The sequence below is a fragment of the Chiloscyllium punctatum genome, chromosome 3 (genome assembly GCF_047496795.1).
Source record: "Chiloscyllium punctatum isolate Juve2018m chromosome 3, sChiPun1.3, whole genome shotgun sequence".
Lineage (NCBI taxonomy): Eukaryota > Metazoa > Chordata > Chondrichthyes > Orectolobiformes > Hemiscylliidae > Chiloscyllium > Chiloscyllium punctatum.
The window spans coordinates 61,929,288-61,951,589 of NC_092741.1; the positions used below are offsets into that span (position 1 = coordinate 61,929,288).

A 22,302-nucleotide genomic window follows, 5' to 3' on the forward strand; every position below is an offset into this window, starting at 1 on the left:
TCCATTAACAGCTTCTTCCCTGCTGTTATTAAACTACTGAACGGACCTCTCTAATTTCAATCTAATGTTGACCTTGCGTTTGTGCACCTCCTGAGCAGTCGTAAACGTGTATGCCTCGCTCTGTGTAAGCTACGGTCTGTGTCTCCTCGTTTGTTATGATCTGACTATAGTGCAAAACAAACCCTTCCACTGTACATAGGTACATATGACAATTAATCCAATTAAATCACATCCACTTTCCTGCCCTTTCCCCTGTAACCCTCGATTCCCCATGTGATCAAAAATGTAACTATCTCAGCCTTAAACATACACAAGGGTTCTACTTCCACAATTCTCTGTGACAAAGTGTTCCAAAGGCATTCAACCCTCAACTAAGAAATTCCTCCTCATCTTAGACTTAAATTGCTGCTACTTTATTTTGAGACTATGTTCTCTGGTCTTAGACTCTCCCACAAGAGGGAACATCCTCATTATCCAGTCTGTCAAACCCATAAGAATCCTATATGTTTCAATGAGATCACCTCTCATTCTTGTACACTCTAATGAGTGGAGTCCCAAACTATTTAGCCTTTGCTCTGAAGGCAATCCCTCCCTACTGGGGATCATCCAGTAATGGTACTTAATTCTTCTCCCTTATTTTTTATTACTAATGGGATGTTAAAAATATCTTCCACAATGAAGACTAAAGCAAAATATCTGTTTAATTCCAATGGCATTTCCTTGTTCCTAATAACCATCTCTCAAGATTGATTTTCGAATGGGCCTATGGTCACTTTGACCTCTCTCTTCCCTTTTATTTACTAGAAGCACTTATTGTCAGCATCAGTCAGGGGATTGTGCAATGATGGTGTGGTGCGACATGGTAATCGTGGGTATCACTTACTCTACCGCATATCTAGCTTTGCAATGCACCCGACTCTCAAATCTACCAGATGAACAACAGTGCTCCAGGATGTAAGAGTCATGGTAACTGCCAAGATAGTGGGTACACACCTCCAAGAAGCAGTAACAATGATCACAGATTACTTGCCCTTCCTGTTGATGAGTCCTACAGTGTTGTAATAGTGTCACCTGTGTCCAATTGATAGCTCCCTGTACAAGGGAAAATTTGGGTATGTTTCAGAGTCTGCTGGGCTGCAGCACCGATCTCACCATGGGGGAATGAAATGAAAAGGTGCAAAACTGCAGCGCTCACCATCCTCATACATTTGCTGATGCACAACTGCAAGATTCCACATGGACCAGTATCACCTCCTGGAATGAGCCAATTGCATAAATGTTGGAAGTGGCTGTCACCTTCACAGCCTCCATGAGAGGATGGCCTCCCACTCCTTCAGACATCAGGTGGCGCTTCAGCACCTGGTGAAGTTCTGTCACAGTATGCCATTCAACCTTGCTGATAAGTCAAAATGGCAATCAGCTGCTTGATGATACTATGGGAAGCCATTCCCAGTGATTGTCTTAGCTGTTTTACAAAATGATGACTGCTATAAACATCGGCTGAACCATTACTGCATCTCAGGACCTTATTCTGATCACCTTGAATGACTGTTAGCTCCTTAGTATCCTGGGAAAATCTTCCCAGCGATGTCTATAATCTAATCACCATCAATCAGTCCTCTACAAATTGGAATATTTATGAGGAAAAGGTTAATTTGACATGGGATGAAGAGTGAGAAAGCTTCTGCTAAGACATAAAATAAATTGATCTCTTACAAAAATTTAACTAGGTATTCAGTTTTGAACATAAAGGGTATTCATTCCTGGAAATCCACTTGCTTCTTTATTAAAATTTAGCTTAAATTGTTAGGATTATTTTACTTCAATCTCTAGAGTTCAAACTATTGATATTTTCTACATAAACCAGAATGCAGATGTGGAAAGTAGTTTTCCCTGTGGGACACTCTAGGACCAGAGGAATAATCTCAGATTAAGGGGGTGCCCTTTTAAAGCAGAGTTGAGGAGGAATTTCTTCTCTGAGGGTTGTGAATCTGTGGAATTCTTTACCACTGAAGGCTATAAAGACAGGGTTGCTAAGTATATTCAAGACTGAGACAGGCGGATTTTTAAATCCCAAGGAAATCAAGGGGTACAGGGAAAAGGCTGGAAAGTCGATTTGAGGATTATCCGATCAGTTATGATCTCATTGAATGGCGGAGCAAGGTTGTTGGGCTGAAAGACCCCACTCTGATTTTTACCTCTTATAGAACAGAGAACAAAGAAAAGTACAGCACAGAACAGGCCCTCTGGCCCACAATATTGTGCCGAGGGTTAATCCTAATGTAAAATAAAATAACTTAACCTACACACCCCTCAACTCAATGCTATCCATGTGCATGTCTAGTAGTCGCTTAAATGTCCCTAATGACTCTGCTTCCACCACCGCTGCTGGCAATGCATTCCATGAATTCACAACTCTCTGCACAAAGAACCTTCCTCTGACGTGCCCTCTATACCTTTCTCCTAATATCTTAAAACTATGACTCCTCGTACCAGTCAATCCTGCCCTGGGGAAAAGTCTCTGGCTATTGACTCTATGCATTCCTCTCATTATCTTGCATCACGATCAGGCCACCTCTTTCTCCTTCTCTCCAGAGAGAAAAATCCGAGTTTAGTCAACCTCTCTTCATAAGGCAAGTCCTCCAGTCCAGGCAGCATCCTGGTAAATCTTCTTTGCACCCTCTCTGTATCTCTCTTATAGTAGGGCGACTAGAACTGGACACAATATTTCAAGTGTGGTTTCACCAGGGACTTGCAGAGCTGTAGCAAAACCTCATGGCTCTTAAACTCTTAAGAGTCTTTTGATCTTCACCTTGGATGTTTCCTCTTATGGGAGAATCTAGAACTGGAGGTCATGAGATAAACAAGGTGGGAACACTTTTTCTTCAGAGGGTTGAGTGTTTTTGAAGTTTCCTTCCTCAAAAAGGCAATTGATGCAGAATGTTTAAATACAGGTAATTTACCTATAACACGGCAATTGTGTTCCTGTGCAACGCCATGTTATAGAAAATCACGCAATATAAATAATGGGACCTATGGGGAAAAACAGGGTTAAAGGCAAACTGCCAAAAATATCAGTAGAACAAAAATAATAGTTAGGCTAAAACAAACAATAGCCCATTCTAAGTAAATCTTTAAACCATATATTTTAATGTCATAACAGAATAGATTTAACACTTTAACACTAAAATCACTGACTACAGCACTGTACCTTTCACAAAGCACGTCACCAGAAAGCACGCAAGCCAACTGACCATGTGGTGCTGATGTGGAAGTCCAGCCCTCCTCAAGATTCCCCCCTCCCCACCTCACCGTTTGAAACAAAGTTCCTTCTCAATGTAGACTACAATTCCCACTTTCAAGCTAGGTTTAATGAATTGCAGAGCTGATCCTGAGGCTGGGTTTTGCTGTTCAGGGAAGGGCTGGGGTTGAAATGATGTAACAGCGAACGTGAATTCGCTTTATTAAAAAACGTCCACAATTTACTAATCGGGTTACAGCCAAATTGTGTTTAATAAACTCGCATTAATAAACTCGTATTTTTAAGGGAGAAGACAGACTCTTGATTAGTAAGGGGATATAAGATTAGTGGGGAAATGTAGAGTCGATGTTAAAATCAGATCAGACACAATCATGTTGGGGTGGCGCAGACCCTAAGGGCCAAGAGGCCTAATCTTGTTAGGGAAATTAGTTTTAAATACAGAAAGAAAACACTTATTGAGAGAAAAGAAAAAAATAGTTAGGAGTAGAAAGACAGTTTTTTATAAGTACCTTTTAACAGTGTGAACAATTAACCACCTGTGGAATGAGATGAAATATCAACTCCAACATTCCAGTAAGTCAAGCAACTTCTTAACTCAGGGGAAAATGCATGAGAGCTATTGGCTTCTATTCACATACAGATTAAAACTTGTTGCTTCTTGGAAGTCAAATCTTGTATTCTGTATCATCAACCTCTGACCTTGAACCCCCTTCAGAACTATTACCTTAGACAACGGCACTTACTACACACTATTGTAACGAAAGGAAATATTAATGAACCTCATTCTACTGATTTTCAGTAACAAATAATATCTAATTAGCAGATCGTACTGTCAACTTTGAAGGCAATGGGTTCAACACTTTTAATGTTTCAGTTGTGTACAAGAGAATAGTGATGGAATGCTGCATTTTCTGATTTGCTTCACTGGATGAAACATTCAAATGATACATCCGTTGACTTTGTCTGGTGGATATTAATGATCACATCTAATTACTGAGTCACACATTCTCCATCAATCCGAAGCACCAATCCCACCTCAGCTGCTAAAAACAGCATTCTTTTTTCACATCGTATTTAAAAATAATTAATTGTACCCAAAGACTTTTGGAGCATTTCAAAAACACCAAACAGTGCAAATAAATACGAGTCTTTCTTTCATTTTTAATATACTACTTTTATGCATAGAAGTTTGTAGATTTACACAACCACTAGCTATGGCACTCATCAGCATCTATACAGAGTGAGAGTCAGTCAACAAATTGAGTATTCCAAAACACAGTTATGGGGTTCCTATTAGTACAAAATACAGTAATACCACAGATAACTTTTGCACACATATATGAAAATCATTCCTGTAATATAGAGCGTCATTATTGGCTTGTGGTTTTACAAAATGTTGCGTGTACGGTATTCAAAAAGTAAGCATGAGAGAATTGATATGACTAACTTTCTATACTTGGTCACAACGTATAGTATAACATTGCTGATGACCAATTTGCAAAATCTGTCTTATTGATGCAACAACTATAGGATGTTCCTAGTTAGTTAGCAGATAGAGCAGGCATCATGGTTGGCTATCAGTCTGCATTTTCTACAAATTTTTAACATATTCTGATGGGGAAAGTGCTGAACATGATTTATTGGAATTGAGGGGGAGAAATAAACAGGTCTGTCTAGATAGCCATTCAGTATATACAATGAACACACGTTTACCATGGACAAATGGCATATTTAAAGGCAAAAGCAAGAGTTTATTTAAACAATGAGCAGTCAGTTAATCTATAATGCATATTTCCAGTTTGAAGTATGAAGCAATAGATAATGATGGACTGCATGTTATAGGGTTTCACAAAGTGAACCACTTTGAGGTCTCTTGTCCTTAGTATTCTCTCATTTCTGTTTTAGTTTCTTCTTGCATTGTTAAATTTTGTTGCATTATCAAAATGCATTCAACTTAAATATTTAAAAAACAGTTACGAATAAGTTAATAGGTGAAGTAGGAGCACAGGAAAAAGAAAGGGAGGCCAAAAGAGAGTTAATGTGCATACTGATGAAGGGCTCCTGCCCAAAACATCAATTTTCCTGCTCCTTGGATGCTGCCTGATTAGATTAGATTACTTACAGTGTGGAAACAGGCCCTTCGGCCCAACAAGTCCACACCGCCCCGCCGAAGCGTAACCCACCCATACCCCTACATCTACATTTACCCCTTACCTAACACTATGGGCCAATTCACCTGGCCTGCACATCTTTGGACTGTGGGAGGAAACCGGAGCACCCGGAGGAAACCCACGCAGACACGGGGAGAACGTGCAAACTCCTGAGGCGGGAATTGAACCCGGGTCTCAGGCGCTGTGAGGCAGCAGTGCTAACCACTGTGCCACCGTGCCGCCCACGACGTGATGAGCTTTGCCAGCACCACTGTAACCTTGACTCTAATGTGCATACATGTCAATACACTGAGCATAGTAAATAAAGTTAAAGTGTTACAGAAGCAGATTGAATGTGGTATTGTGATATTTTATGTTCCTTGGCCATCTGGCTCAAGGAACTGCAAGTTTGGGTGTTAAACAAAAGTTACTTGGAAAAGTTAAAAAAAAGGAAAGAAAGTAGAAGGGACAGCAGTACTAGTTAAGGAGCGGTGCAGAAGAAAGAAACCTCAGAGGGTTTAAATACAGAGTTAATTTAGCTAGAGCTAAGAAACAAAAAGGGTGCACGTTACATTGTTCAGTGGAGTGGATGGACCAGATTTTTATTGTTTGTAAAAATTACCCATACTTCCAGCTAACTGCCACTTCAACACACCACCGTGTTCCCTGCCAACATTTCTGTCTCAGGTCTGCTGCAGTGCTCCAGGCTGAAGGAACAGCATCTCATTTCCCGTTTGAGAATCAGACATTGGCAGATTCAGCGCAGGCTGTGGTGGCAGAGGGGAATTGGCCTTGTGTTGAAAGATAGCATTTGAAGAGTGGCGACATCAATGTTGGTTGGGTCTGGTGTGGATTGTTGATGATAAGCTGGCTCAGGACTGATGGACTCTACTTAAGCTATATCTTTCTATTGCTTTTCTTCTTTTTAAAACTATTCAAAATGACGGTGAAATGTGGTGACAGTGGAAAAGCTTTTCACTATACTTTACTGTTTTTCTCACTATAAAATAAAATCACTGATTCATTCATCCTGTAGCTTTCAGGCCTCAATAATGAGTTCAATAATTGTAGAGCTTGAACACCACATTCCACGTCCTTTACCGAATCCCAAAACTCCAGGCCCTGTCATGACATGGGCTGCTTTCAGCACGGGGTAAAAACAGGGTGAAAACAATGACAGCAGATGCTGGAAAACAAAGTCTAGATTAGAGAGGTGCTGGAAAAGCACAGCAGTTCAGGCAGCATCTGAGGAGCAGTAAAATCGACGTTTCGGGCAAAAGCCCTTCATCAGGAATACAGGCAGAGTGCCACCCTTCAGGCATTCTGAAGGGCTTTTGCCCGAAACGTCGATTTCACTGCTCCTCGGATGCTGCCTGAACTGCTGTGCTTTTCCAGCACCACTGCTTTCAGCATCAATCCATTTTCACCTCCTCATGATCCCCATTATTTGCTTTTCTCCTTCCTGGCTTACTTTCAGTAATCACTTTTTCTGCCTAACTCTCCCTCTGGGTTCCATCTCCACCTAACTGTTCACTCCTTTACGTCACCCCAGGCCCTTTATACATTTATATCACCACCTTTTCCGAGCTATGAGTTCTGAAGAAGGGTCACTGGCCTCGAAATGTTAACTCTGCTTTCTCTCAACAGATGCTGCCAGACCTGCTAGGTTCATCCAGCAATTTCTTTCAGATCTTCAGCGTCCTCAGTTCATTGTTTTATTTAAGGAAAGCTGCATTATTGGACCTGGTCCTTGGAAATGAGGTGGGGCAAGCGGATCAAATGTCAGTGGTGAAATATTTAGGAGATAATGATCAATGTATCACAAGGTTCAGAGTAGTACTGGGGAATTTCATGCATCAATCCAAAGTAAGGAAGATCAATTGTTGGAGAACTGACTTTACCAGGACAAGAACAGAACTGAGTAGGATTGACTGAAATAAGAGATAGGCTGCAAAAACAGTAACGGAATATTGGGTTACCTTCAAAGAGCAGAGTTTGGATATATCAGAGGTATAGTCCTTTAAATGCAAAAGGTAGAAAAAAAAATTCAGAGTTCCACAGATGACAAAGTAGAAGTTAACATTAGAAAGAAAGAGTATACTCATCACAGGTGTAAGGCATAAAATAGAATTGAGAATCAACTGTAATACTAAAGGGCCCTTGGGTAATGTCAGGAAATCCTGAACAGCTGTTCCCTGGACGCTAAAGTCTACACCATGCAAATAAATAAAAGATATTGTCTCTTTAAAAGAATCTAAATGTTTGGCATCAGAAAGGAAGGATCATTTTCACTTGTTAAAACCAAACTCTGGAGAGACTGAATCACTGAGTTGTTGGCACAATGGTGGACTTCGAAATTCAGATTGCAAAATAATTGCAAAATGAATCCCCGTGATAAATGCATTTCATTCAAGTCAAAAACTAACTGTCACCCCTGTAATTTAGAACAGAGGTACGTGGCAAATAGCTTGACCCAAAGTTAAATTTCCCATGTGTGTGTGTGTGTGTGTGTGTGTGTGTGTGTGTGTGTGTGTGTGTGTGTGTGTGTGTGTGCGTGCGCGCGCGCGCATGCTTCCCTTTCGCTTTAGTCCTACATCAGTTTTCTACCTAACCAATGAATTCCACTGGAGAACACAGGAAAGAACAGCATCAAGATAGCTGACAGCGTCCTCAAGAAAAATGTTAGTATACTATGTTTGAGATCTAAGAATGATTTACCTGTTCCCTTTGCCAGCTGGGGAATGTTGGCCAACGGTTACAACCAGGGAAGAAAATATTCATATGACAAGGATTATTTCAGGATTCTGTTATGTGTACATTTCCTGACTCTCTTTGACTAATAGCTTAGTTAAATTTACTGTTCATTTGATGCTGTTCACTAGACTTTTAGTCCTTACATGGGCGAAGATAGCTATTTACACCAGCCTACTGTCGCAACAAAGGTGACTTTTGGACCACATTCAGCAAGATTTCCTTTCAGTCTCAGAGGATGATCAGAACCTGAATAAATATTGAAAAGTTCTGTTTATTTTCCTCTGTGAAGTCAGGTTGAGTTGGAATGCTCCAGACTCACCTTTGCCTCTCCTGCAACCACAGACTCTTCTGGAACACAACTCCTCATTCTTAACCTAGTACAGACAGGTAAGCAAGGCTTGTCCAATTTCCAGCTAGCCATTTATTCCTCCTCATCCATCCAATGGAATGTTAATAAATCTCAAGTATTAAACAGCTTCTGTTTAACATTTTCTGATCAACTATTTTTAAAAATTAGTCATTAAAAAGCAGCTTATTTTAACAGTCCATCTTACATGGACATTTGATTATGGTCCATGAGCATGTGATAGATACAGAACTTTAAAGAGATGGATGACTGTAATTACTGATGACCTCACTAATTTCAACAAGCAAAAGAACATCATACAAACAAAAGTAACACCTCACCTTTTAACGTGACTTGATATTCACTACCATCACTATTCTGCACACCAATTTCCAAGAATTTGTATTGAGTACATGTGACATGATAAAATGTCCCAAGGCACTTCATATTATAAAACAAAGCACAGTGAATTAAAGGCAAGGATCTGCACTTGCAATACCAGTACACACCTTCTGGATAGATTTGTAGCTGATACATTCTTTGACAGCACTCATCACAGGAAAATCCAGAAATATTTCCACTTAACCTAAGGTGACAGCTCAACACAGTGCTCAAAGAGGGCTGCATTGTTATAAGTGTCAACTCTTAACTAAGATATTAAACTTGAGCCTTGTATGGATTTGCAGATGTGTAACAAATTGCATTGCCTAACTTGAGGAACAGGGAGTCTAACTCATGGCCTGGCCAACATTTATTCCTTGCCAAACATCAAACAGATTAACTATTTATCTATCTCACTGCAGTTTGTACAGACGAAGCTCGATTATCCAAATATCAATTATCCGAATATCGGATTATCTGAAGGAGATCTTGAGGGCCCGATAGAAACATTACATCAAAGAGGTGTTTCCAACACTGATTGTGCCTTTTGTTTACAATGATTAAAAACAAACTCAGCTTACTGAAATATTGCTGAGAACAGTCCTGGACATCGATGGGAGCTCAGGCACCGTCACCAAATGACTGACTGCCTGCCGCCTCTCTATCTCCACACTTTCCCTGGAGTTCTACACAGGGGTGTATCTGAAACCTCCCTTCCCCAGATAATCTCTCCAACATTGTCCTGTACAGGGCAAAAGTGGAACTTGAGAAAACGTTGCAGTAAAAATTTGTGTGCGTGGCTGCATGTGTGTGCCATTTGGAGACTCAATCCCCAGAGGCAGCAGCAGTCTAACTGTTGGTGTCCAGTCTGGCTGACCCCCTGAGGGAGAGGGGGGGGTGCGGGGGTGGACGGGAGGTGGCGATGCAGATGGTGGCGCGGTGGTGGGTGGAGCAGAGGCAGACAGGGTGGCGTGGTTGGACAGGGGTTGGCGCTGACAGGGATGGCAGGGATGGGGTAGGGTCAGATACAGGGCGGGGCTGGGGTGCGGTCAGACAGGGGGTGGAGTGGACAGGTTCGGACTGGGTTGGGGCCGGACGGGGGGACGCAGGGGTGGCTTGGGACAGGGACGGATGGACGGTTTGGATGGGGGGGGGTGGGGTTGCAAGGTGTTGGGGGGGGGGGGTCAGACAGGGGCAGGGTTGGACGGGGGCTGGTCAGACAGGGTTGAGCGGTTGGATGATGGGCAGGGTTGGAAAGTGTTGGGGGTTGGACAAGGCGGGATTGGACTGGGTTATGGGGGTCAGAATAGGGGGTGGTGTTGAGGGGGTCAGATGGGGGGGCAGGGTTGGATAGGGTTGGGGGGTCAGACGGGTTTGGGGGGTTGGATGGGGGATAGGGTTTGGGAGGGTTGAATGGGGGCGTCGTTGCAGGCAGACAGGGGTGGGGTGGGGTCAGACGGTGGGGTGGATAGGGGTGTGGGGTTGGAACGTGTTGGAAGGGTCAGACGGGAACGGTGTTGGACAGGCTTGGGGGTTCGGGGGGGGGGGGGGGGGTGGGGTTGGACGGGGCTAGGGGTGTACACGGTGGGGCAGAAGTTGGGGCTCCCGAAGATTGGGACTCATGCACGAGGTGTGCTGCTGCCTAGTCTTCTGAATGGGGAGCAGGCTTTAGCAATCCCATTGAACTGATTGGGTGCGGGGCTGGAAGCTTCAGCAGTGCTGCAGGACCCTTATACACAAGTGCGTCTGCTCAGAAACAAACTCTGAGATAGAGAGGGGGCAAAGCAGGCAGAGCAAGGAGAAAGGAAACTTCAGAAAACTCAGAGTCTCAGAGGAGAGGCATTGAATCAATTAACTGAATAATCAGTTATCTGAGCGAAATTGTGCCCGCCCATCTCGTTTGGATAATTGAGGTTCCTCTGTATTTCATTGTGCAGATTTTAAGAGTCACTTTAAGAGTGACTACATTTCAAACATAAATAAATCACTTTAAAAATATTTGGAGCACCCTGATAACATGAAAGGTTCTCAACAAAGCCTTTTTCTTTTACAAAATACTAAATTGCATTGAGGTTTTTATGCCATTTTACAAATATCTAAGTATACATTACGTAGAACATTTATTTGCAGTTTCAATCACCAAGTCAATCTATGCATTATTTGACGCAGATTATTTTTAAAGCTTTGCATCTTACCTGTGTTCTTTCTTTACATATTGCCCTGACGTTTCGTCAATAACATGAACTTTTACTGAGGGATGCGACGTCAGAATGTCTGTTTTTAATAGGTCTGCTCTGTGGATATATACACCAAGGACCAGATCGTCATCAGTCACATACTTTGGCTTCTGCTGCTGAAGTGCAGTCTCTAGCTCTGGATCTGTTTCATGCATTATCTCTTCTTTTGACTCCATTTCCTCTGTTACTAACAGAGAAAAATACTTATTGCAATTATATTTTTTAAAGAATACACAGAAGGTGCATTAAAGCCCTCAAAATCATTTAACCTTTCCCCAGTTCAGACCCTTCTTTTCATACCTCTCTCTTCCCAATAGTAAGGCTGATATTAGAAACTCGTAAAGCCTGAGCTCTTACCTTTTCTGTAATGTTGCAAAATGGATCAATGACTCAGTGGCTTGTTATTAAAAATATAACATTCAAGCAAATTGTAAAAAAAAACAGATGTAAGTTATAAACAATTTTTGCGAACTACAATGAGCTATTTTCTTTCTGGTAACTAAAAATCTTCCACATAAGCAGAGATTTAATGGTATGTTGCAACTGGATCAAAATCCCGGAATACTAGCTCTGAGAGTTTACCTACAACAGATAATCTGTAGCAATTCAAGGGGGATGATCACCATCATTTACCCAAAGACAATTAGGGATAGCCAGTGATGCTGAGATATTAGGAATAAACAATAAGCTATTAACTATTGTACATTTGTATAATGTGTACTGTTGGCTGGACCCCAGCTATGCCTGTCTCTTTGTTGGCATCCTCCCACTTCCTCCAGACCAAAGGCGTAGCCATGGGCACACGTATGGGCCCCAGCTATGCCTGTCTCTTTGTTGGCTATGTAGAACAGTTGATCTTCCGTAATTACACCGGCACCACTCCCCACCTCTTCCTCCGCTACATTGATGACTGCATTGGCGCCACCTCGTGCTCCCGCGAGGAGGTTGAGCAATTCATCAACTTCACCAACACATTCCACCCTGACCTTAAATTTACCTGGACCATCTCTGACACCTCACTCCCCTTCCTGGACCTCTCCATCTCCATTAGTGACGACCGACTTGACACTGACATTTTTTACAAACCCACTGACTCCCATAGCTACCTGGATTACACCTCTTCCCACCCTATCTCTTGCAAAAATGCCATCCCGTATTCCCAATTTCTCCGCCTCCGCCGTATCTGCTCCCAGGAGGACCAGTTCCACCATAGGACACACCAGATGGCCTCCTTCTTTAGAGACTGCAATTTCCCTTCCCACGTGGTTAAAGATGCCCTCCAACGCATCTCGTCCACATGCGCCCTTGGTGCTCACCTTCCACCCTACAAACCTTCACATCAACCAAATCATCCACCGACATTTCCGCCACCTCCAAAAAGACCCCACCACCAGGGATATATTTCCCTCCCCACCTCTTTCCGCCTTCCGCAAAGACCGTTCCCTCCGTGACTACCTGGTCAGGTCCACACCCCCCTACGACCCACCCTCCCATTCTGGCACTTTCCCCTGCCACCGCAGGAACTGTAAAACCTGTGCCCACACCTCCTCCCTCACCTCTATCCAAGGCCCTAAAGGAGCCTTCCACATCCATCAAAGTTTCACCTGCACATCCACCAATATCATTTATTGTATCCGTTGCTCCCGATGCGGTCTCCTCTACATTGGGGAGACTGGGCGCCTCCTAGCAGAGCGCTTTAGGGAACATCTCCGAGACACCCGCACCAATCAACCAAACCGCCCCGTGGCCCAACATTTCAACTCCCCCTCCCACTCTGCCGAGGACATGGAGGTCCTGGGCCTCCTTCACCGCCGCTCCCTCACCACCAGACGCCTGGAGGAAGAACGCCTCATCTTCCGCCTCGGAACACTTCAACCCCAGGGCATCAATGTGGACTTCAACAGCTTCCTCATTTCCCCTTCCCCCACCTCATCCTCGTTTCAAACTTCCAGCTCAGTTACTGTCTCCTTGACTTGTCCGACCTGCCTATCTTCTTTTCCACCTATCCACTCCACCCTCTCCTCCTTGACCTATCACCTTCATCTCCTCCCCCACTCACCCATTGTACTCTATGCTACTCTCTCCCCACCCCCACCCTCCTCTAGCTTATCTCTCCATGCTTCAGGCTCACTGCCTTTATTCCTGATGAAGGGCTTTTGCCCGAAACGTTGATTTCGCTGCTCGTTGGATGCTGCCTGAACTGCTGTGCTCTTCCAGCACCACTAACCCAGTATTTGATTTTCAGCATCTGCAGTCATTGTTTTTACCATGTAAAAGAATACCTACTTCCTATATAATTTTCTTCTCATGCGTATTTACACATTTTCTGTTATTATTAACCCATTAATTTCATTTATTTCTAATTACATCTTCCACCCTTATCCTCCTAATATGGTAATGTTGTGTACATAACTCTCAATGTCTCCTAGCTACATCTCCAAAGTGCAGGACTGCACTTCAAACCACCATCCAGTTTGCAAATACTAAGACAAGGTCACAGATTAATTACTGCTACCTACCCTCTTCCAAAACTGAATCCCTCACATTGTAAAATGACCGCTCAAGTCCCCACCACTGTTGTCTCCCTCAGTCATGACACTGAGCCGACCTCAAATATCATCAACACCCATAGTTAAAAGCTGCATTCTCAAATATTAACAAGGGAATCAAAAATAATGATTCTAACACAAAAGAATCCAGGATGCTTCACAGATGATAAATCTGTGAGAGGTTGACTGAACAATTCATGGATGAATTTTGAAGATTTTTCTTGGAATACTGGCAAGATAAAGAGGCAGAGGAATTAATATAAAAATTACCCAAACAGCACAGCTTTTCTGAATTGTTAGACAGCTTTGATTAGAGAGATTACTTCTTTGAGAGAAGTAATTTCTCCTTAATTCTGTTTTGAAACTGCTACCCCTTATCCTAAAACTACGACCTCCTATTTTAAATTATCCCATGGGAAAACATTCACTTCACATCTACTTCGTCAGTCGCCTTTAGCATCTTGTATGCCTCAATTAGATCTCATCTCATTTTCTAAACTCCAAAGAACATGGGCTTAAAATGCTCTCTCTCTCTCTCCCTCCCTAAGACAAGCTCCATATCTCTGGAATCAATCTAGCAAACCTCCTCAACTACTTTAAATATAACTGCATCTCTCTTTTTGTAACGGGACCAAAATTATACACAATATTCCAGCTGTGGTCACATAAATGTTTTGTATAGTTGCAACAACACTTTCCAAATTTTATACTCTATTCCTTTGCCAAAATTCCATTCACCTTCGTTATTACCTGCCAAACTTGCATACTAGTTTTCTGCGATTCATATGCAAGGACACTGAGATCCCCCTGCATTGAAGAACTCTGAAGTTTTTCTCCATTTAGATAACAAGTGGGCGGCACGGTGGCACAGTGGTTAGCACTGCTGCCTCACAGCACCAGAGACCCGGGTTCAATTTCTGCCTCAGGCGACTGACTGTGTGGAGTTTGCACGTTCTCCCCGTCTCTGCGTGGGTTTCCTCCGGGTGCTCCGGTTTCCTCCCACAGTCCAAAGATGTGCAGGCCAGGTGAATTGGCCATGCTAAATTGCCCGTAGTGTTAGGTAAGGGGTAGATGTAGATGTAGATGTAGGGGTAGGGGTATGGGTGGGTTACGCTTCGGCGGGGCGGTGTGGAGTGTTGGGCCGAAGGGCCTGTTTCCACACTGTAAGTAATCTAATCTAATCTAATCTAATCTTACCTCTCTATTCCTCCAACCAAAATGGATAAGTTTACATGTATCCACATTAAATGTTTTATGCCAAATTTTGGCCCATTCACCTAACCTGTACATATCCATTAGTGAATTTCTTATTTCTTCCTTGCAACGTATTTTCACAATGTATTACCTTTGAAGCAGGTGTGACTTGTATCTGGGCCTCTTGCTTCAGGGCCAGGAACACTACTCCTGTACCCCAAGAGCTTCTGTTTAGCTTCTTTCCTTCCCTGACTAACTATCTCAATCCCTACATCTGTCTAACCTTTTTTCTCTCTCTCCCTCTCTTCATCTACCTGCTCACTTCTTTCCCCTTCCATCAGCACAAATGCAATCTTCAACTAGCTATTAATTCTGAAGGTTACTGCTCTTGAAATTATAACTTTTTTTCTCTCCACAGATGCTGTCAGACTTACTGAATTTCTTCAGGAATTTCTGTTTTTATGCGTTTCAGATCTCTACAATCCTCAGTTCTTTGTTTATTATTATTGATTATCCAGTGATAGATGAGTTGCAATTTTCAACATTAAGGCTATGTCCTTAATTATTCTAATTCCATTAATGTAATCACTACATCTTCAATTGTGCAATGTCTCAGGACTCTTTCTTTTAAAACGAAATGTGCATATACACTGATCTTTGTGCTTTTTACTGTGACATTATCAGCTTATAGCTTAATCTTGAATAATGTCATCATAGATTTGAGACAGCGGGTCACAGTGGGTCGCCATTCTTATTTTCTTGATGTGTGTGAATGTTTTTTAAGTCGATTTATATGTCACTGCAATACTTTTTCTGCTTTGTATCATGAATTCCCTTTACTAGTGTCACAACCTCTTTTTCTGTTTTGAAATATGTATTTCTCAGTCTGCTTATTTACAATCACTGACACGCTTATGATACTTTAAAAAAGGTCCTTTGGGAAAAGAGGTCTGGAATAGTGGCAAGATGGGGAAAGCTGAATCAGCGAGATGACAAAACATGGCAATACAGTGTGACAAAACCTAAAATATTAAAATTGAAAAGAATTAAAATGAAGTTAGAGATTATAATTCATATTAACCTGTTTATAATTACCTTAGAAAACCAATACATATGTGACTGCAGCACTAAGTAGTCAGTTTCTGTAATTGTATTCGCAGCTAGAATCTGAGCTAATGGATGACACCAAAAATGGCAGGATATAATATTTTTAACGTGTAAATAAACTATCACATCAGTTAGACATAGTACATAGAATATAGAAGCAAGTCCATACCGACCCTCTGAAGAGCATCCCACCCAGACCCACCCTCTGACTCCAACCCTGTGGCTCTACATTTTCCATGGCTAATCCACCTACATCTGTTACTCTTGGTAAGTAAGCACATCTTTTTAATGAGAATTTCTATTACTGCTGGAATGTTTTTCAAAGCATTGTCCCCATATCGAGAGAAGACTGCCAATTTCCTGTGTGGAAAATCTCACAAATACATGACAACAGAGACACCTACTGGTGCTAGTTTAGTGAATCCATTTCACTTTAATTACACATGTAAAAGGAAGCGTTTGCTGGGCAATTGAAATTTAAATTTGCCAAATGTGTTACACATTTATCCAGCTGAAGATATCTACACAAAGCAAGCAATTACATTAATTTCAGAAATATGCCCTCAAAAGTGAATTATGTCATATTAATTATTTGGTAAAATCTATGGCAGACAATATCCTTGAGTTGATCATTTTACCATAAAAACGTCTTTTAAAAAGGCACACAAATAAAATAATAAATTAAGTTGATGACAGTTTGAAAGCACTATTGAAAAGGCATACATAATCCTTGGCTTTATCAACACAGCAAAGGGCACAAACCTTTATAAAACATGAAAGAAGCCTCAGATGGTGAACTGTGGCAAACTCTGGGCGTCATACTTTAAAAGAATTTGGGAAGAAGGTTTTAGAAAAGATGCAGTATTGTATCAGGGTTGTTGTAATGAGAACATTTATAGGAAATCTGATTGAGGGGATTTTGATAGAGTTACTAAGGAGAAGCTTCCTTGTGACAGAACGGTTGGTAGCCAGAGGACATAGATTCAAGGTGGTTGGCAAAAAATAGGAGAAATACTTGAAGGAGGTAAAGTTTCACAGCTACAGCGAAACAACTTTATCAAACAGCAGCACAGACACAATGGACTGAATGGCTTCCTTTGGTTTAGATCAGAGTGGTTCTAGAAAAGCACAACTAGTCAGGCAGCATCCGAGAAGCAAGAAAATCGATGTTTCGGGCAAAAGCCCTTCATCAGGCTTCCTTTGGTGCCCTGCCATTATATAATTTGGAGAAACAGGTATTAGTCTATGCCACTTGCACTCACAGGACATCTAATTATTGTGGGCAAATGTTGGGAGATGTATTCAATGTATTCCCTATTACATTCCTGTTTCATCCTTCAAACATTGAGATATTTGAACTATCTGAAATAATTTTCAGAATGTCAATGTTCAACTTTCAACTTTTGAATCCATTCTAAAATTATTTGAATTTTATTTATTACAAGCAGGCAATTAGCTTTCTTTTAAAAAAACACTACCCATTCACAGGAAGCAGGCTTCTTGTCTATTCCTGAATCAGGTACAGAATGTTGTTGTGATGAGCTACTCAAACCGTTTCATAGAAATATTGTAAATCAGCCACATGAACATCCATCTGGAATCAGGTGGAGGTCAAATGAATAAGAACGGCTGAATCTCTATTGAAAGATATTTGTGAATTAGATGAGACTATGCAACAATGTGAAAGACATTATTAATACAAGCTTTTCATCTCAGACTTAGTTTATTCAGGCATGTGATGTGGACATCACTGACTGAGCAAGCATTCACTGGCCATCCCTAGTTGCCCTCCAGAAGTATAGTGGTGAGCAGCCTCCTTGTCCTGCAGAGTCCATGTAGGTAGACCCATAGTGCCGTAAGCAAGGGAATTCCAAATGTTTAAGCCAAGGACACTAAAGGAATGATGATATAATTCCCCAAGTCAGAATGATTAGTCACTTGAAGGGAACTTGCAGGTGGTGGTGTACCCATGAATCTATTGCCCTTGATGGAAGCGGATTTGGAAGGATGTGGATGTTTGTGCATGTGGTCCCAAGCAAGTGTGTTGTTAGGGTCAATAGCCTTACTTTCAGCATCAAGTGCTTCTAATCACATTTTGATGTCATGTAGAGTGAACTACATTGGCTGAAGGTTGGCATTTGGGATGCTGAGGACCTCTGGAGGAGATGGCTCATCCACACAGCACTTTTCTTTAAAGACTGGTCATAGAAATGTACAGCATGGAAACAGACCATTTGGTCCTTTGAATACTTCAGCCATATCTTTTGCATTGATATGCTGGGATCCGCATTCACTGAAGATGGGTATATTTGTGGAGTTTCCTCCTCCAGCAAGATGTTTAACTGGCTATTATCATTCATGACTGGACGAATCAGGGCTGCAGATCTTGGATCTGATCTTTGTGGGATTGTTTAGCTTTATCCATCACTTGCTGCTCATGTTGTTTGTTACATAAGTGGCTTCAGGTTGACATTTCATTTTTAGGTATGCCTAGTGCTGCTCTTGGCATAGCTGCCTGCACTCTTCATTGAACCAGAGTTGATTGCCTGACTTGGTCGTAATGCCAGGCTATGAGGTTATAGATTGCATTGGAGTCTAATTCTGCTGCTGATGGCCCACCAGGCCTCATGGGTGCTTAGTTTTGAGTTGTTAGATCTGTTTGAAGTCTGTCCAATTTAGAACAGTGATAATGTCACACAACACGATGTAAGGCATTCTCAATAAGCACATGGGACATTGTCAACATACCAACTATGTGATGATCAGAAACTGATGTTATGGACTAGGCCAGAGCACTTAAAACATTCTTAAGCAGGCAGCCCCAGACCATAACTTTGCAATTTGTTTTGGTAAGTGTACAGTGAAAATGACCCGGAGTATGATAGCTAGGTTAATTACGAGATTTTAAAACAGACAAAGATTTATTCACAAAATAACACAAAGAACATAATAAAGAACCCCTACAGAACTCAGCCTATCCAAGTAGACTTAATTATGCTGTTCCGAATATACACAACAGTCCAAATAAGCAAACTCCCTTTAAAAACCTAGTATAAATGGAACCCATGCTTACAGGTTGAAGTTGAAAGGCAGAAAAGAGAGAGGGAGCTTTCACACAGCTCCCTGTTGAACTTCCAAACAGTTCAAGACTGAACTAAAACTGCTCAGCTGGACAGCTAACCACTCCTCTTTTATTTTACAGGTCACTTCTAAAACATGATCACTTTGGCTGAAGTCTCATCTGTTTACATATAAACAAAAGGCCTCTCAAAATCCTTTTCATCTCTGTACCAAACCAGACTGATCCGAGCCCGGCCCAGTTTATTATCCCTCTGAAAAAAAATCAAGGACAGAGTCTCCTTGAGCCAAGGGACAGCTTTTAGAAAAAAAAGGGACTAGCTTTGTGACACTGAAGGAACCCCATGGTGAGGGTTTGAACTTACAGGTTTCTGCCAATTAGCTTTGTGGGCTTCTGAATTACTAGTCCAGTAGCATAACCAATAAGCGATCCTATCAGGGAGAATTATTCTACACAATATGAAACAGTGCACTGCGTTGTGTGGTACAGTCACCCTTCTAAATTGGACAGACTTCAAACAGATCTAGCAACTCAAGGCTGAGCATCTATGAGGTTCTGTGTCCATCAGGAGCAGCACTGGAATTAGACCCCTACACAATTTGCAATGTTCAATGTGTAGGTTTCATAGGGAATTTGGAGCTGCCAAATGTACATGTTCAAAACTAAAAATCATTTTTGAAATTATTTTTCATAAAAAACCTAAAAGACAAGTGTAAGAGTTGGCCAAAGCTTTGTCATAGTGGATTAAGTCACTTTCCAAATCATATTTCACATTAAAAGCAAAGAACATAGAGCATGACCTAAAATAACAAGATATTTTCATTCCGACTTTGACAATCACTTCATTCAGTTTTCCTACCATCAAGCAAATGATTCTAAAATGAGGAAATGCCTCTTACTTTTGAGTGGTTTTAACTTGTATTGCTAGAAAGCAAAACTAGTTGCAATGTGAAATAGGTGGCCAATTTAAAATTGTCCCACATTTATTAATGAACAAACACATTTAAAAAAAATACTCTCCCATGAATGTGAATACAAAAAAGGAACAATAATTTTGGGAACTGGAATCTTTTCCCAAAGACAGATTTGGAAGCTTATGTTTTGATAATTTCCAACCTTTTATGTTACTTACACGTTTAATTGAAATGTAAATACACTAATTGGGCTGGAGGCAATTTCAGGCACATAACTAGTGGTACCAAGCCTCTTCAGGAAGCACAGGCTGCCAGAGGAAGAGTGGTAAATGTAGATGACAGACATGATGCTGCCTGAGCCTAAATAAAGAAAGTAGGGCTAGCAGCAGCAACTGAAAATACATTAGCATATGGCTAATGCAAAATCCATCATCTAAAGATAGTTTCTATCAAATCTAAATAAATTTTTAGGTCTATCGACGTTAAACTGATACCTGTGTACTAAGATACAACAGACTGTTTTGTGTTCATTAACAGGGAGAAGATGGGACATTTCTATTATTTATTTAGCTTGTCTATTAACAAGCTCCCTAATGACAAGTTAATTGGAAGTAAGAAGGCTTCCTGTTTCTGATGCCTGCCTTTTTTTTTCGAAAAGTTGAATGAACTGGTAGGATTGGGATCCAGAAGTGCTTCCTGAAACACAATTCTTAAATCACATCCACAACAAACTCCACTGGGAATTAAAAATCATGCCCAAAGTGTTAGCACCAAACATTCCTAGATTGGCACCACCTAAGTATCGACAAAATAAAGTTTCTTCTACATTGAACATTATCCCTTAATCCCATGCATAGCAGTGTGTACTGTAGCACTTCTATTTTACATACTACCATTCCTGTAACCTTTCCACTTCCAAACCAGTCAAAGCGATTTTCAGAAAGCAAGAGCAATTCCGAATTTAGTAGCCTGACACTAACTGATGAAGAGTCATCTAGACTTAAAACATTAGCTTGTTCTCTCTCTCTCTCCAATCGATGCTGCAATACCTGCTGTGATCACCAGCATTTCTTGTTTTCAGTACAGTAATTTACTCCTGCTAAGTGATAAGGTATGTTTATGTTCTGGACTATTGGGAGCTGAGATGACACAAATTCAACTTACAGTATATTCAATACCATAAGATATTGCTCAGTCAATAAATTTGGGCTAAATTTTTCCATTTAAAGGAATAATTTAGTTTAAACTTTATAAAATTATACCAACTTTTTTCAAACCTAAAATATTACCAATTTTTTCATCATATCTTTACTAAAATACCTTTTAATGAGATATCAACATATATACTTATTCAAAAATATTGCTGCATCAAGTTCTATAACGCACTTTTAAAACTATTCACTTGAAATTTGCGTACCTTTTTTCATTTTCTTGGTCTTCTTTCTTTTTGGTCTTTGTTTTTTCTTCTCTTGCTTGCGTCTCACTTTTTCATCATTGTTTATCTCTTCTTCCTCAGAACTCAATTTTCTGTGAGGGATGTTCTTTTCTTTACCATCAATTTCATCCTGCAGCTCTGAAATGTGCATTTCACTTGGGCAAAAGGGGACAAAAATTCATTTTAAAACTAATTAATGACCCATTTTGAAAATACACATCTTTTCAATCAAATACAATCATTTGATCATACAATCAAATTTCTAAATTGAGTTCTCAAGTGCATGTTCATTAACTTTCTCTGTTATGAGTCCTCTGTTGTGTAAGGGGTTCAGGGCCCTGCACGGAGCCACATCTCACTGAATATAAATAACACAGAGTGGGCTGAGTCAGATCAGGTATGATGAAGGGCTTTTGCCCGAAACGTCAATTCCGAAGCTCCTTGGATGCTGCCTGAACTGCTGTACTCTTCCAGCACCACTAATCCTGAGTCAGATCAGGTTTCAACATGGACATGAACATACAAAGTTAAATGAGTCCTTACCTAATGTACCAATAAATCAGAGACTGATCAGTCATACCATTATTCTAAATATAGCAATATTTAATATTAATGTGTAATAAATAATGTTACTTTTAAGTTTAAGCCTGAACATAGTTCTTGATTTTGCCTTCTCCTTGATCAGTCTATCTTAAACCCAAACTCAAGCATGGCATCAAAGTGCTCGACTAATGACCCTCCTCAGTGGAATGCAGTGATTTGCCATTTCCATTGTGTATTTGCAAATCAAATGATGCTTGTACGAACACTTGAGTCTTTTGTCTGGAAGATGAAAAGCAAAGAAAGTTTGTAATTTCTTTAAAAGGGGTGTGGAATCTGTAAGAACTTTTAAGA

The 22,302-nt window shown here is 41.0% G+C and overlaps 1 protein-coding gene across 4 annotated transcripts in view; it reads right to left on the minus strand.

Moving 5' to 3' along the window:
- The window catches only part of ahi1 (Abelson helper integration site 1), a 260,111-nt gene that overhangs the window by 195,994 nt on the left and 41,815 nt on the right, over positions 1-22,302 (minus strand). For 3 of the 4 annotated variants that reach the window (XM_072554114.1, XM_072554123.1, XM_072554143.1), the window contains 2 exons: positions 21,391-21,563; positions 11,089-11,317 (listed from right to left, as the gene is read on the minus strand). In XM_072554114.1, coding sequence (XP_072410215.1) covers positions 11,089-11,317; positions 21,391-21,563 — 402 coding nt within the window. The remainder of the gene's footprint in view (positions 1-11,088; positions 11,318-21,390; positions 21,564-22,302) is intronic. The other variant, XM_072554134.1, reaches the window with a different exon arrangement.